Below are 14,495 nucleotides of genomic sequence, written 5' to 3'. Positions count from 1 at the left end.
CTCGGTTTTCTGTACGTGGGTTTCATAAACAAAAAAAAGAAGAAAAAATAACATAGGTAAACATTGATGAATACATTGTAAAATCCTTGGTGTCAAGTTAACTCTTGAGACTATAAATGTAACCAAATGGACCCAATCAATAATGTTTATTTGTAACTCACTTATACAGGTACATGTAGCGAAATGTTGGTGCTTGGCAGACAACCGCTCAGCAGCAGCAGGGACTGCGCTGCAAGCAGAAGATCTCCATCATTTGGTTACGATTGTAGAGTCTCAGCGTTACAAATGTCAAATTAACTGTGAGGATTTGACTGTGTACCAGGGTTTCCATAGATCCGTAAAAGTCTTAAATTCCTTTATCTAAAAATAAGGCCTTAAAATGACATAAATCCACGTGGCAAAAGTCTTAAAAATGCCACAGACAGGGAACATAAGATTTAGGATTTATGTTTCTTACAAAAACTGTATATCATACCGCAGCGCAAACTGACAGTCTGTTTGAAATTAACGCATATCACACAGCACGTTTATTTTCAAAAAGACACTTTTATTTGATATGATACAACTCAGTCAAACATGGCATCAACAAACCCCTTTCTCGGTTTTATGTCTACAAATTTGTCTCGGTTGTCTGCAGTGGTATTCCTTTGCGTAACATGCAAAAAAAGGACCTGATTAATCATTCCTATGAAAATACACCAGTCCTCAGTATCCATCGTGAGCTCTTTGATATGGTTCCAGACATCATGTAGGCTCACCTAGTCTCCTATCTCAGTGGTTCTCACCTTTTCAGGCCACGACCCCCCAAAATGATCATATTTGAACTGGGGACCCCCCAAAATAATGACTGACAAGCACTTGGAATTGTAGGAGTTGAGGCGTTACATTTAGTTTGACTCAATTCCACAGATACAAATTTTGAGATCTACACACTCACAACGAAGGACTTGTAGATCTGCTATTTTCAAAATGTTTGCCTCTTTCTTATATTATTTGACAATTTGGCCAACGTTTGAACAGTTTTTATAGTATCGTTTGTTACTTTTAATGCAGTAATGGTTTCTTTCTTTCTTTTAGGTATTAAAAAGGTCTTAAAAGTCCTTAAATTGTCACTTCACTGTCATCTGGGACCCCCCCCCCCCCACAAAATCATGTGGGGGACCCCCCTGGAGGTCCCGACCCACAGGTTGAGAACCACTGTCTTATTATTTATTTCTCAGTCCAGTCAGTTACAGTACATTTGGTGTTGTCAATGTCAGGAGTAAATCTTTAAGCAGCTTTTGCTTTTACCACATGAACCCTAGCATCCCTATTCTAGGCTTATAGGCGAACATTTGCCGAAAATAGTAGATTTTGTGTATAGAGGGGGGAAAAGTAGGGGACCTAGTATAGACCCCTGGGGGACACCGGTCAACAAAGTATATAGGGTTTAAGTGATTAAGGAGGCCACTGAAATGTGAGGTCTATTGATCTTTGGTGCAGCTGTGTGATCCTGTTAATCTACAGGACATGAAAGCATTGTGGGGACCTCTACTGGCCACAAAGAAGAACCAACGTGACTGACTCCTCTCCTGCATTTGAAATATATGACACTATAAACCAGTCAGGCATTACGGCCCATACAGATACGTATTTAAGATCGTTGCATCATTGATTGTATGTCTTGTGGCAATCTGCACTATGGAACAATAGCATGAAACATTTAATTGGGAGCAAGCGTTGGTTATTTTTGGCACAATAGCCTGAGAAAAGAGAGAGCATGCATTCTTTATTTGTACAAATAAAAGCATATCCTTCATATTCACCAGCTGTGCGAGTCCAATTAATTGACTTTCTTCTCTCATTCTTCATCTAGAAAGTGAAAATGGGGAGCTTGGCATTATGGTGAGAACTGTACAGTATGTTGTGGTATGGGAAGATTAATGACACAATGGACAGCATTGACATGACAACACTGGAGATGACTAATAAAACTAGTATTTTATATTAGTTCAAACCAATGGATTTCACTGAGGGGGCTTTTCTCGATTGTCCCCAAACCACAAGTAACCTGTTTTTACCAGGAGAAAAACAAGTCTAGTTTATACTACATCACGCCATCGTTTCATCAAGTGTCAAATTTTCAACACTTTTTAGGGGGTTGAAAATATATAAATTTCCTCAAACGGAACAGTTGAAAATATGTCATTTTTGTCAGGTGACAAAGTAATTAGCCTTCAGCATTATGTTGGTCAACCTGGAAATGTTACAGCTTTGGTCAGGCCAGCAGTCCTGTCTCTATAAGTTTCCATTGTAGTAACACAGACTCTCTCCTAAACCTGTCCAACTATCAACAACTTCACCAAAGTTAACCTGAAGAGCAAAGAGTCATTCTGAACTCACATCATGTCCATAGACTCCAGGGGTCTCCCTCTCTCCTTCTGTGTCGGGATCAAACGAGCACCAATCTCATTCAAACAGAATAAGAGAGCATAGAGCCCTTTACTCTGTGTGGCAGGAAAAGAAAGTCCTCCACGTTCGGTTGAAATCTGAGTGAGTCCAATCCTCAAGGCATATTCAAGTGTTCTCCCTTTTCCTGCTTTTGTCTGCGTTAACATCCAACACAATAATGTTGATGCTGATGATGTCAGCAGGGGAATGACAAGTGAAAACATCAGAGAATAGCTGTACTTGTCTTCACAAAGGGCCGTCAGAAGAATCCAGCAGAGTGAGGAAACTGAAAAAGCTGAAAATGCGTGTCCAGGTCAAAGTATCGACAAGATTCTAGTGTTGACCTTGTCAATCCTGTGAACATTCACATACTGTGCACTCACACGCATACTCACATTGTTGCGCAAATGTACACATTCATGCACATGTAACTCCAGTGGCCGCCCCAATAAGGAATGGACTTTTTTTTGTCTTCTTTGTATTAATTCCCTGTGCGCTTTAAAATACAGGAGAAATAGATATAACCCAAAAAAAAAGCAGTAATCATCGTAACACTCGCACTGTCCACAGAAAGTGTTTCATTTACTCTCAAGTTCAACCCAGCAATTACAGTAACCCAGCATCCCTCAGCTGGGTGCTACTCATTAGCTGTGGCCACCTCACATCGAAAAGCTAAAAAAAAAGAAAAAAAAGAAACTGGAGTCAAGTCACGCTATGGCTGCAGCCCATTGTTCCTTCACATATATTCCTTCCACTGTTCCCTGGAAAACTTCATCAAACCTGGTTATGGGTCCAGCCTGACCACATAGACAACGAAGTCACAAAGTAAACGAGTCCTCCTTGTGTCCAACACGGCTGTGCTTTCGTGTCAGCCACTGTCCTATCGGCCTTGATGGAAACATTCAGTTCATAGGTCATCCTCAGCCAGCTGGGCCAGGTTGCTGGAGCGTCGTACTGATGAGGGTCCGGGGACAGACACTGTAGAGTGGCTCCCAGCCTCGCCAGCCAGACCCCTGCGGCAGCCCTCTCCTGCTCTCTGCTGGGGAGACAGGGAACATTAAAAACCCAAAAGTGACAAAAAGGCACATTTACCTACGATTAGCCCACCCAGATGATCTGACATGATATCGAATTGACAGCAAAACTGTCGTTGGTAGGTGTTGAATTTTTTTTCCCCTTTTTTTTGTCGACGGAAGTAGTCAGGTGTCAATGACACACAGTGGTGGAAAGTACATTACTCAAGTACTGTACTTAAGTAGTCCAGTTGAGGTATTTTTACTTTACTGAATTATTTCCAGTTTGCAATGTCACACAATACAGAACCACAACAACACAGAATAATTCGTGGTGTTGCCTAAAAGGCCACTCTTAAGGCGGTTACACACCGGCGAATATGCGAATATACGCAAAATTCGGACTTGTTCCGAATAATTAAAAGACGCTTTTTCGCTTTTTCGCTCCATGTACGCTTGCATTGACTTTATAAGGTTTTTAAAAAAAACGTATTATTCGCATGAAAAAATCGCCCTGGTGTGTAAGGACCTTTAGTGTGGTCAGCAGAATCCATATCTACTGTTGTGCTGTTTCTTCTACCGCCCACCACCCCTGTCCTAATGATGTGTTGGCGAAAGTTGAACCCCCAGTGTTAGAGCAAGAAAAACTGTTTTCCACAGTAGTGGAAAAGTACTTTTTTACTTTAGTAAAAGTATCAATACTGCAATGTAGAAACACTCTGTTACAAGTAAAAGTCCGGTAATCAAAATTTACTTGAGTAAAAGTACAAAAGTATTGGCATCAAAATGTACTTAAAATACCAAAAGTAAAAGTACTCATTATGCAGAATGTCCTGTGTCACAAGTTATCATATGTGTAAAATGTATTTAAAAAATCGTATGAAAATAGCAGATCTACAAGCACACAACACTTCGCATCGCATCGCGACGTGTTGTGTGCTTGTAGATCGGCTAGTACTTGAGTAATAGCCAACGTTTAAATAGGGCTTAAGTGGTTAATGTATGTTTTGTAATAATAATCCAAATCTACAAAGTAACTAAAGTTTTTTAATTATTGTAGTGGAGTAAAAGTACAATATTTGTTTGATGTAGTGGAGTAGAAGTAAAAGTATAGAAAATTGGAAATACTCCAGTAAAGTAAAAGTACCTAAAATTGTTCTTAAGTACAGTACTTGAGTAAATGTACTGAGTTACTTTCCACCACTGGTTTACCACATATTCTTTTTTGCCTTGTCTGGCTCAGCCTCTTTCCTGTTTGTTGTGCGCTAAAAGCAACCCTGCTTGGATAAACACAGTAGGACCAGACAATCAACAACGGCTGATCCTGTCATGGCTCCTGGAAGAACAAGTGTCTAGTGATGACAGAGGCAGATGTAGTTAATGGTTGGCCAAACCCCAACAGGATACCCAGCCATTGTTGACTGAGCAGACGGCGGAAACTTCAAAGCAATGGCAAAAAAAGGAAGAGAATTGTGTGGAATTGTGTGGAAATGTTATGATTTACTGTATGTGCTACAGGATGCGCTTCTAGACCAATCATTCATCAAATAGGATAGAAGTTAGTTACTTTTGACAGCAAACTAACAGGCTTTCCTCCACAACACATAAATAGCTGTGATAATTACAATTCTTCTCCAGTAGGGGGTGGAAATGCTCTGCCTTTGACCCAACAAATCTCTTCTCTGCCATGTGCACCTATTAGACAAATGGTTACCATTTACAAAAGTCTTTCATCTTTTCATTAACATGACTGAGCATGTTAAAATTACATGTTAGACTTCCTACAATGGCCCATTATTTTCTCCAGTGGTTAGTTTCATCTGTCTTGTTTTTCTATTCACTCTCCTGAGGCTAGTAGTGATAATGACTGCAAGTCGACCCCGGACCACAGAGTACATCGTAACTCAACTTCTTCACTGCTCTGGCTAGCACCACATATAGGCAGAATGTTGTGAGTGAAACAGAGGCATTTTCATACGTGCGCACTTGCACGCACGCACGCACGCACGCACGTGCACGCGCGCACAGCACACACACACACACACACACACACACACACACACACACACACACACACACACACACACACACACACACACACACACACACACACACACACACACACACACACACACACACACACACACACACACACACACACACACACACACACACACACACACACACACAGGTTCAACCTACCTGTGCATTGTGCGTAGCAGGTGCACAAAGACCATTTGACACAGTTTGACAGTGAGGCTGATCAGTAAAGGCCAGTTGGACATGTGATGGAGAGACGGTCTGGGAGTCAGAAGGACACGGTTGGACTATGGTAGGCTGCAAGCACAGAAAACACACAAGTTATTTTAACTCTGACGGTGGGTTGCACCAACAAGGATTAAAGCAAAGTTTAGGGCTAATTAAACATCTGTTGAGCTAGGTTTCATTTAAATTCTAGTTGTGTTGTACCACTTAACTTTAAGCATGGCTCAACAAATCAGAGATGAAAACCTTAACATTTAATCTCATCACAGAGTCTTTGAATAGGTACTGCTTTGATCATTCTTTATCATAAAACAACAGGGTTGAAACAGTCCATTATTTTCCTTTGATGAAGTCTGGTTTTCTTCAGTTCAGTCCATCTAATATATATGCTGCCATTTTGAAAATCTTAATGCCATTGCCCACAGCCGCAAGTTTAAAAGTAACCCTTAACTGAAATCTTAATTTGAGTCTTAAAGGTTTAATGACATTCACTTTTACACCACATTCAAAGTCTTTGTCCTGGTCCTTCAAAAGTGTACAAAAAGTTTTAAGTGAAAATTCCATTCCAGTGATCCATGGCAGGTGTTTTTCTCTCACATTTCTAAAGCCTTTTCAACTGCAATGAAAAAATAAATCTTTGCCTGCGGGTGTCGCTGGTGAGGGATTTTGCCTGTCAATCATCGCCTCTGCTCCGCCCCCCTCAAAGGAAAGGATAGGGGAGGGGAGGGGCGAGGAGGAGAGTGGGCGGGATTAATCGACTGTGACCTCACTGTCGAAGGGCCAAGCTCAGATTACCTTTCAGCCTAATTATTCAGAAAACCCCAGTCCACAGAAAATCCACTGAATGTTCTAAGTTCAGGTTTTTTGGGTGTAATTGAGGTCATAAAACCCCAAATAAAACATTGAAAATAAAAAAAGTGAAAATGAATGTCATGATACCTTTAAGTAGTGGCGCCACAGGAATAAAAATGAATCCAGGTTTACTGTGAGAACTAAAACCAAGATTAAAATGAGGCTATTCCATGGCCAGGCGGGTTAAGGTGACCTTAGTGTTGTCCCAGACAAAATATCCACATCGTAGCAAAATCATTTATCGTGAGCATCCTCTTGGGCCGTTCAGTGCAACTGAGGCTGCCAGACTTGTTCAGTCTAGAGCAGTGGTTCTCAACCAGTGGTCCGGGGACCACCAGTGGTCCTTGGGGGGTTACCAGGGGGTCCCCAGCAAAATGTGTTAACATCACGTCACAATCATTTTAACCACTTAGGTTTGGCTATTCAAAAATAGTGCCAAAGAGTGCCGCGCTATGAGCTTGTAGATCTGCTATTTTTGGAAAAATCTTGAAAATGTGTGCATATCTTTAAATATATATATTTTTTTTAAAGCAAACATTTAACTCAAACTCAAATCTTTGCTTCTGGGGGTCCCTGGCACAAAACATTTTCAGATGGGGGCCAAATGTTTATCAATTTAGGGGTCCTTGGCATGAAAAAGGTTGAAAACCACTGGTCTAGAGCCAATCCATAACGTCTGAGGCTACGACAGAGTTCTGGCCATGTCGAGAATGTTGGGCCATGTCCATGCAGTGTGGCTGATAGCTACCAACAGCTAAAAATAAAGGTAACTGCTATGTTTAACGGAAAGATTACTGTGGCAATTTTACAGGTTTCATGTGTAAAACCATGGGGAATCATTCACAATCTGCTGGTCTATATTGTGCAGACCCTTCAGTGAAAAATGGCTGGAGATATCTAGCTTCCTTTGGAGAATTGCCAACCCACGGTGTCCTCTTCTGCCACGTCAAGACTAGTCCAAGTCCAAATCTTCCTCCTTTGATTTTGTCTTGTTTTCTCAAGGTTAAAAATTGCCCCGGCGTGGCATATAGGCTGACATAGGTCATAATTTCGTCACACAATGTGACAAGTAGACTAAATTCAACTCGCACAGCCTGACAAGGTAGATAATCACAATTTTACTTTTTTCACATCGAGCTAACACAGACAGTAATGACCATATAAGATGGTGCGCAGGCACCATTACAGCTAATTACACCCGATTTACACTCACTCTGCTATTTTTGGTGCGCGACACCAATATAAATATAAATCAAGCCTTAGACAGTGTTGTTTGGCGTAAACAACTTGGACAAGTCGAAACGTTGCACTCCGATTAATTAAAGTTCCATAGGGAGCTCTGAAGACGGTGTGCTTATTCTGCTCTTTTCTGTCTATTTTGTCTTTGATGTCCAGAACACATCGAAATTATTTTTGGATGTGTGTGCACCTCCTAGACTGCACTGAGTGAAACACCACAGCATTTTGATGGCAGCCAGGACAGCATAGATATAGATAGCTGTGTAGGCTGGCTGACACTGTACATTTATCAGTTTCATATCGAGTGTGGACTATCTGTACATATATTTCCACTCATCATGGATGATAGATGTATCTTCATATTACTGGTGACAGATTGTACATTATACTTGTGCCTATATTTATTAATAGTTCATACATCATGCGGACCCAGTCAGTCCATGCACAGATGGCTAGGACAGACTTTAAAGGCTTCTTACTTTTATTATCTCCGCCAAGCCAGGTGGCCGAAGGCTGGAGATTATGTTTTTGGTCCTGTGAGTCTGTCTGTCCGTCTGTCTGGGATTCTTTCTGTGAACAGCTATAATCTCCACCCCAAATCTTTCAAATTGACCTCATGGTGGCGCTATAACAAGCTGATTCACGTTTTGGCTCTTGAACCGTAGGTCATACAATAAAAAAGAAATCCTCTGGATTCCTTGGATTGTCAGACTAGATTTACCACCATTTTATGTTTTCTTCAAAACACACGTTTTGCTACTATTCCTACAGATTTGGTCTAGATTTGGTCTTGTCTTGTCTGTCTGTCTGTCTGTCTGTCTGTCTGTCTGTCTGTCTGTCTGTCTGTCTGTCTGTCTGTCTGTCTGTCCGTCAGACAGACAGACATCTGTCTGTCTGTCTTTGTAGAAACAGGTCAAATGAGCACATCTTCCAGTACCACCAAAATGGTTTGGTTGCCACCAAAATGTGGAATTCCCTGACACCATCCCTTAAAAATGTCATCTTTCAGGAGAACAAAAGGGGAGGTAAACTCACTTTTCCCATTAAAGGAGATGGCATTCACTGCTGCCATTCACCCCCCCCCCCCCTTTTTCTCTTTCCCCTTTTTCTACTTTGTACATATAGTGTTTTATATTTGTTGATGATATTGTATTTTGGTGTTATTTTAATGCTATGTTGATGAATTGAATACATAGGACCACCATGGAAAAAAAGTCCTCAGGACTTTTTTTGTGTTATCCTTTTAGCCCAAACGTCTGACTGTACCTCATGCTGTTTACATTTCTGACTAATAAAGTATTCAATGAATCATTATACCTCCTTCAGTGAGTTGGTCTCGCTGGGCCCTTGGCTCTGGCTCAGGCCCTGACTGGGCAGGTAGAGCGTGGGCAGGGAGGTGTTGTGGGAGTGCAGGCAGGGCAGCTTGTGGCGGTCTATGGAGGCGGAGGAGTGGGGCCGCAGGCCGGCCACCGCAGACAGCGGGGATCTCATACAGCGGCCCAGGCTGTTGGACTTGCTCTCCCTCCGCTGATACTCAATGGGTGACTGCAAGGCTGAAGAACCACAGAGGTACAGAGAATTACAAATCTATCTTACTTGTTTCACAATGTTTACAGTATGTGTATACACACATTTTCATATATATATTTATATACTATACTATATATCGTCTCTGTCGGGTGAGTCGGGATGATGTAAAAAAATACTAAAACTAAAATATGCAACGATTATATTATATTATTATATTATATTATATATATATATATATATATATATATATATATATATATATATATATATATATATATGTATATGTATATATATATATATATATATATATATATATATATATATATATATATATATATATATATATATATATATATATATATATATGTATGTATGTATGTATACTGCATATCAGTGGCATCCCTCTTTCCTAATAATATTGGCCTCTTACGGTATATCACACACTGAATCTTCTTACTTCTGAGCAGACAGCATTAGATAAAATAAAGACATAAGCCTGACAGCACATTACGCTAGACCTCTGCGTGAGGCTCTCTCTCTCCCACTCTCTCCTTTACCGTTGAGGAAGTTGCGCTGGGACTCCAGGAGCTGGCTGACGTCGTGGACCCAGGCCCGGCCCATCTCCGGGGAGGAGGCCTGCAGCTGGAAGCGCACCGAGGTCCCGTCGGCGTGGCGTGACGTCAAGGCGAACCGCGAGGCGTCGCCCTCCAGCAAAGGCTCCACCCCCAGACAGCTCACCTGGAACAAATCACATCTGACTCGCATCTGCCGGGGAGGGCTTCCTGCCGCGCCGCTCATTAAATACATCACTAACACACGCAGGCCTCGAGAAGAACACAGAGTCCCTGCCCAGGGACGGGCTTATGTAACTCGCTGCTGCACGCCACGTTCAAGCTGGAGCACCGTGATCTTTCGTGTCTCATGTAGAACTCTTAAGTTGGGACTAATTAGTTTTAATGGGTTAATGGGGGTGATTTGCTTTCTTATTTCCCTTTCATTATTTCACCACATTTTCACCAACATGTGGTCGATGCAACGGTGGACCAGGCGATGGAGAGACTGACCTTGATGCTGCTCTTGAAGGTGTAGCCGGGTAGAGAGAATCCTTTTTTCTTGTCGATCGGCTCGCTGAAGATGACCAGCTGCTCAAACATGAAGATCCGCCTCTCCTTGGCGCGGGACAGGAAGCCGCTGTCCTGCTCGGTGACCGTGAAGGTGTCCTGCTGGAGCAGCTTGCCCAGAGCCGTGATCTTGCCCTGGGACAGAGGAAGAGGACAAAAAAGTCAACAAACAAAGGAAAGGGTTCATGGTTAATAATATATGTTATGGTTGGAATGGCTGGCGTGAGAGATGATTTTTAGGGAGTGTGAAGGATATCTGCACCTCGAAGCCTTGTAGCCGGCCCACGTTCATCATGTCGTTGCAGCGTTTTGGCACAAAGCACATGACCTCCACGGCTTTCTGTTTCAAAGATGAAAGCAATCTTGTTAGTACTTGATTGATTGATTGACTGACTGACTGACTGATTGATTGATTATCTATCGTTGCTGTCGGGCAGAAACCTCTTATCTCCATATTGTAACTTTTTGTGTTTTTTCGTACATGAACGCTCTACTTGATCATACTACAGTGTCACTCAAATGCATCAAAAGTAGCAGATCTACAAGCTCAAAACGTTTTGAGCTTGTAGATCTGCTACTTTTGATGTTTTTGAATTTGAATCCTGAAGAGTAACAGTATTGGACATAAGAGGTTTCCACCCGAACAGAGACGATAATACTTTGAAAACAACACATGACATAAAAAAAAAACGTAATAAGTATTCACTAAGGATAAGACAGTGAATGGCTACTGACAGCTGCTGACACTGTAGACAAGCAAGCTGACAATACTTGACCCAAAGACAATAAAGATTCATTATAATGTTGTTGTTTTTATTTAATGTGATATTGTTTCCATCAAAACATGTGGATATTGTCATCTACAAAATAAAAAATCGAATACTAATCTATATAAAACAATACAATTGTTTTATCATTATTTCTTTTGAACAATAGCTCTACAATACATCCTATTCGTAGATCCATAAACCACATTGTCATATTTAGTTCCGCAACAGTAATGGTTTTGTTACTAAGAACCCCGGGGGAATAAACATGGCCTCACCCAAACACAGGCCCTTTAATCCATTAAGACCAGGTGTCCTTTTAGATTTCTTTGGCTATTCAAAAATAGCAGATCTACAAGCTCATAGCACGGCACCGAGTGCCGCGCTATGAGCTAAAACACATTTGGGGGTCCTTGACGTGGAAAAAGTTGGAGCACTACTGATATAGCAACCAAACAACAACAATTATATGTATTTGGCCGCCGACCCCCATCTCAAAATATTTTGTTACAGGGACGACCCCCAGAAGCAAAGACTTGAGTTAAAAATGTTCGCTTTAAAAGAATATATATATGTTCAAAGATTTTTTTTAAATGTGCACGATTTTTCAAAAATAGCAGATCTACAAGCTTGGTGCCGCGCTATGAGCTTGTAGATCTGCTATTTTTTAATAGCCCAAAGAATAAAATAATGGTCAAAGCTACAATCTAAAATGACACAGTATGCGTTCCCGCTCTAAATGGATTAAATAGAGAGTTACACAAGTCTGTTTCTGCATCAGAACACCCACCTCCAGCTCCTCCGTGTCCACTCCTGCTTTGGTGCAGTACTTGAGGAAGTCCTGTTCAAATAGACACAGCATGGTCACCAGAACATTCCAGCTTTATGACTCTTATGGCATAAGGTGAGGACATCTGGTAGAGTGTTTATATGGTGGTGCTCTTTAAGTCTAATTTCCATTTGATCGCCAGAGGCACCACCGGGGCAGAGTGTGCTTTTGTGGAATTTTACAGCCCCGTTCAAAAGACCTGCTTCAATTTGAGACATACCGGTATTTTCACTTTAGGCCAGTTCTAAAAGAGAGGAGAACACTTATGCAACATTTCTCTTTTGCCTGGCATCACCAGACTAATCTGATTTCGCTCTGGCAGATTCGGCTGGTTTCCAGGCTGCATTTCTCTGTCCCACTTTGTGTGTGTGTGTGTGTGTGTGTGTGTGTGTGTGTGTGTGTGTGTGTGTGTGTGTGTGTGTGTGTGTGTGTGTGTGTGTGTGTGTGTGTGTGTGTGTGTGTGTGTGTGTGTGTGTGTGTGTGTGTGTGTGTGTGTGTGTGTGTGTGTGTGTGTGTGTGTGTGTGTGTGTTTCACCTTAAGCAGTAGCTGGTACTTCATAATCCTCTGGACAGGTTTGATGAGCAGGTCGTTGAGCTGGAGCCGGTGGCCTAGCTGCTGCCTCAGCTCCTGAAACACACACACACACACACACACACACACACACACACACACACACACACATACACGTGCGCGCGCACAACACACGCACAACACACCAGTCAGCATGAAGGCCATAGTACACACACAACACACACACTTACCTACTTACGTATTAGTTAAACGTTGCTTTTTGTGTTTTTCTCGTAAATGAACGCCCTACTTGATCATACTACAGCGTCACACAAAAGAGTGCGTGTGTGCGTGCGTGTACATGTGCGTGTGTGTTTTAAGAGATATTCACCTCAAAGTAAGTCTCGATGTACTCTGAAACAATGTGCTCCGACTTGGGCTTGTTCTGACAGTATACGACATACATGTGGAGACGCCTCTCCTGCAACACAAGGCAAACAAACAAACAAACAAACATGTTTATTAAGAATCCTTAGACAACGACGTTTGAAACAAACAAAAACAAACAAACCAGAAGGCAAGAGAAGCCCCATTATTTACACGGCTTGTGTTGGATTATGAACATGTGCATCCGAAAACGAGCCGAGATGGCAGATGCAACTGCTTGGTGTTTTATTATTATTACGTTATTGTAGGGGGGGTGATGGCTGATTTTAAGCAGTCACACCTGGCCTGGGTGAAACTATTTAGAATCTGGTGCTAGGTGTGACTACTACACCTAGCTCTCACCAGTGGGCTTCCAGGTAATCGATGCAAACAGGATAAATCAGCCATCCCCACACTCAACAGAAAGAAATAGAGCGCCTCTGTCAGTGACAGACTGTCCTAACATCTTCCATGTGGGGTATGAGAGTACTGGTCCGGCACACAAGCATGAATGGAATATTCACGTCCTGTTCACTTCCATCCTACGGGACGGAAGTTCAACAAGAATATCGGAAGCAAATTTGGCCAATGCACGCGTTAGCCACTCCTCTTCAGTTGCATGTGTGACCCATAGAGTTATAATATATCTAGAGGGCGGACTGCCCCGCCCCCAGCTATTCATTTCAATTAAAGTTGCTCAGTGGTGTTTGAAGCATCCGGAAGAACGCTCTACTTCTGCATTTGGGCACCCAAATTTGGTGCCCAAATGCGGAAGTCTTGAGCTCCGAGCAGGCGCACTAGGGTTTCGAACGGTAGAAGCATGCGCAGTGGCGTTTTAAATGCGGAAGTATTGCAATCCCTGAATTGACCACCAGGCGACGGCCGCTTCACTGTTCTATCGTGGCTCTGGGAGCTTGGTGTGACCGTACCCTTATGGTTATAATTATGGCAGGTATAGTGCAGTGTACGTTGCTTCGAAGCACTGGAAATAAAGAGAACTTCGATCCAGAACTTGGCTCTCGTCTGTCCAAGGGAAGAGACAGAGGAGGGATGGGGAGTCGGATTGGAACGCAGGTCCTCGCGGCTCTGCAAGGAGCATATGGTCTCTGTGCACTGACTGGCTGAGCCACCAGGCACCCCCACTGTGCCTGGTGTTTTGGGATGAAAGCGAGCGGGGCAATAATGATTTGTCTCGGAGCGAGGGGAGGAGGTGGGGGGGGGGCCCTTTGAAGTCGACCGCTGTCTGTCCAGGGCGTGCTCTGCTGTGACTAATTGGCAACGGAGTGCAGCTGCGGCAGACCGGAGAGCCCTTAATGGAGTTACGTGTGGGTGAGCATCAGGTTATGTATAATTTAGCCAGGTTATCCGCCGTTGTAATCAGATCCCCTTTCAGAGCCCGTCGGCATAGGACTCTACCTAGCAACGCACTATCCATATAGCTGTCTAGCCTAGTATAGAGACCGCCGAGCTGTGACGATGTGGCTAGAAGTGACATCTCCCCTGCTGCAGAGG

At 42.6% G+C, this 14,495-nt stretch overlaps 1 protein-coding gene across 1 annotated transcript in view; it reads right to left on the bottom strand.

Annotated features, from left to right (window-relative positions):
• Positions 1 to 526: 526 nt before the first annotated feature.
• Positions 527 to 14,495, bottom strand: part of arhgef25a (Rho guanine nucleotide exchange factor (GEF) 25a) — a 64,951-nt gene continuing 50,982 nt past the window's right edge. The window contains 9 exon segments of the mRNA XM_080445676.1: positions 527 to 3,469; positions 5,646 to 5,780; positions 9,117 to 9,352; positions 9,887 to 10,067; positions 10,394 to 10,585; positions 10,713 to 10,790; positions 12,008 to 12,058; positions 12,582 to 12,674; positions 12,949 to 13,038. Coding sequence (XP_080301802.1) covers positions 3,338 to 3,469; positions 5,646 to 5,780; positions 9,117 to 9,352; positions 9,887 to 10,067; positions 10,394 to 10,585; positions 10,713 to 10,790; positions 12,008 to 12,058; positions 12,582 to 12,674; positions 12,949 to 13,038 — 1,188 coding nt within the window. The 3' untranslated portion in view covers positions 527 to 3,337.

Source organism: Gymnoscopelus braueri, assembly GCF_963280865.1.
Source record: "Gymnoscopelus braueri genome assembly, chromosome: 12".
NCBI classification, from domain to species: Eukaryota; Metazoa; Chordata; class Actinopteri; order Myctophiformes; family Myctophidae; genus Gymnoscopelus; species Gymnoscopelus braueri.
This window is presented reverse-complemented; position numbering and strand designations above follow the sequence as displayed.